We start from the raw sequence: 2,228 nt of genomic DNA on the forward strand, positions 1-2,228 counted from the left end.
GTTCCTCTTGTCCCATCCCTTGTTCCTGGGGAGCAGAGCCCGACCCCCCTGGCTCCAACCTCCTCTCAGGCAGCTGCAGAGCCAGCAGGTCTCCCCTCAGCCTCCTTTGCTCCAGGCTGGACACCCCCAGCTCCCTCAGCTGCTCCTGCTCACACTTGTGCTCCAGCCCCTTCCCCAGCTCCCCTGCCCTTCTCTGGACACGCTCCAGCCCCTCCATGTCCTCCTTGTCCTGAGGGGCCCAGACCTGAGCCCAGCATTCCAGGTGCCCCCTCCCCAGTGCCCAGCACAGGGGGGTGATCCCTGCCCTGCTCCTGCTGGCCACCCCAGTGCTGACACCAGCCAGGATGCTGTTGGCCTTCTTGGCCACCTGGGCACACCCTGGCTCATCTCCAGCTGCTCTGACCAATCCCCCAGGTCCTGTTCCCAAGCCTGTTCCACTTTCCAGCCCCTCTCCCCAAGTCTGGAGCACTGGGGGGGTTGGTGTTACCCCAGTGTAGGACCTGGCTTTTGTCACTTGGCTGAGTCTGATCTTTATCCCAGCTGAGGGGAGCTGCCCCAGGGATCAGCAACACCTGGATGTCAAAGGAGCTGGTCAGGATCAGGGTGTTCACCCCTTCTCCTTGCAGGTCTGGGATGCCATCGAGGGGACCCTGCGCAGCAGCAACGAGGAGGGTCAGTCTGGCATCACCGCCCTCGTCTTCCTCAACAACAGGTACCTGAGGGTGCCTGGGGGTCTGTGAGGGGAGAGGGGCAGGGGGCTGAGCAAGGACCCCAGCCCTGCCCTGCAGCTGGAGCAGCTGGGAAGTCTTCCTTCCCATGTGAGCGTTCCTGCTTCCAGAATTCCAGTCCTACCAGTATAATTCAGAATAATTCTGGGCTGGCAGATGAGGCCTTGGGGTCTCTGGTTTCTGGGTGCTGTGGTTCAAGAGGTGCTGCCTCTGCCAGCTTGTTCTGTCCTCTGAGCTGAATATCATCTCCAGGCCCCTTCAATATACTTATAATAATAACATGAACATGTTACTAATATTCTTCTATCTGAGCTTAATATAATTTCCAAGCCCCTTTAACATATTTTCAATAAAAATGTTACTAATATTCTGTGATCTGAGCTTCATGGAATCCCAGGCCCCTTCCTTGCAGTGCCTGCTCCTGGGGGACCCCCCCATGGCTTGTGCTCTGCCTCCCAAGGGATCTATCTGGTCTCAGGGCTCCCCAAGCTCCTCACGTTCCTGTTTGTCCTTCAGGATTGTTGATGCCAGGCTGAATGGCTCCTTGGATTTCTTTTCTCTGGAGACACAGACATCCCTGAACCACCTGCAGTTCCGAGGTAGGACAGTGTCCATGTGTCCAGCTCCACTGAGCCTCTTCCTCTCCCCTCCCTGCAGCCCACTCTTCCTCACCCTCTCTTCATCAATTGTAATCACACTCTGCTCCAACAACCCCCCCCCCTGCTGTGGCAGGAAGCCAAACCAGAGGTGAGGAATCTTTGGGAGTCAGCAAGAGCATCTGGGGTGCTGCTTTTCTCCAGATCTGGAGGCTCAGCAGGTGTTCCAGGCCCCTCTTGGCCCCTCCTTGCTCTTCCCCTCTTCACACACATCCCCAGCAGGGGGGTCTGGGCTCCCTCCTTGACACATCTGGTGGCCCCCAGAGCGATGGGACAGCTGGGGCCTGGCACCCCCACAGCACAGCAGGCATCTCACAGAACCACAGAGTGGTGGGGTTGGCAGGGACTGCTGGAGAGCATCTGATCCAACCCCCCTGCCAGAGCAGGGTCACCCCCAGCAGATCCCACAGGAACACATCCAGATGGGTTGGGAATGTCCCCAGGGAAGGAGCCTTCACCCCCTCCCTGGGCAGCCTGGCCCAGGGCTCTGGTTCCCTCAGAGTGAAGAAGTTTTCCCTCATATTTAGGCTGAGCCTCCTGTGCTCCAGTTTGTGCCCATTGCCCCTTGTCCTGTCCCTGGGCACTGCTGAGAAGAGTCTGGTCCCCTCCTCCTGGAGATGTTAATGAGACCCCCGCCTCAGTCTCCCCCCCTCCACCCTGACCACCCCCCACCCTTCCCCACGGGGCAGATCCTCCATCCCCCTCTTTGGGGGGGATCCCTGGGGAATATCCCCCCGTTCCTGGATGCCTGTTCCCAGCCCCCTCCCGGTGTCTCTCCGCAGGAGCCGCCAGCAGGGGCAGTGTCCCCTCATCCCCCGTGCCCAGCAGCGGCGGCACCCGCCCC

At 59.6% G+C, this 2,228-nt stretch overlaps 1 protein-coding gene across 1 annotated transcript in view; it reads left to right on the forward strand.

Annotated features, from left to right (window-relative positions):
• SCAP (SREBF chaperone) overlaps positions 1-2,228 on the forward strand; it is a 41,134-nt gene that overhangs the window by 35,732 nt on the left and 3,174 nt on the right. The window contains exons 16-17 of the mRNA XM_010002851.1: positions 627-712; positions 1,245-1,466. Coding sequence (XP_010001153.1) covers positions 627-712; positions 1,245-1,466 — 308 coding nt within the window. The remainder of the gene's footprint in view (positions 1-626; positions 713-1,244; positions 1,467-2,228) is intronic.

Source organism: Chaetura pelagica, unplaced genomic scaffold (assembly GCF_000747805.2).
Source record: "Chaetura pelagica isolate M959 unplaced genomic scaffold, ChaPel_1.0 scaffold868, whole genome shotgun sequence".
Classification (NCBI taxonomy): Eukaryota; Metazoa; Chordata; class Aves; order Apodiformes; family Apodidae; genus Chaetura; species Chaetura pelagica.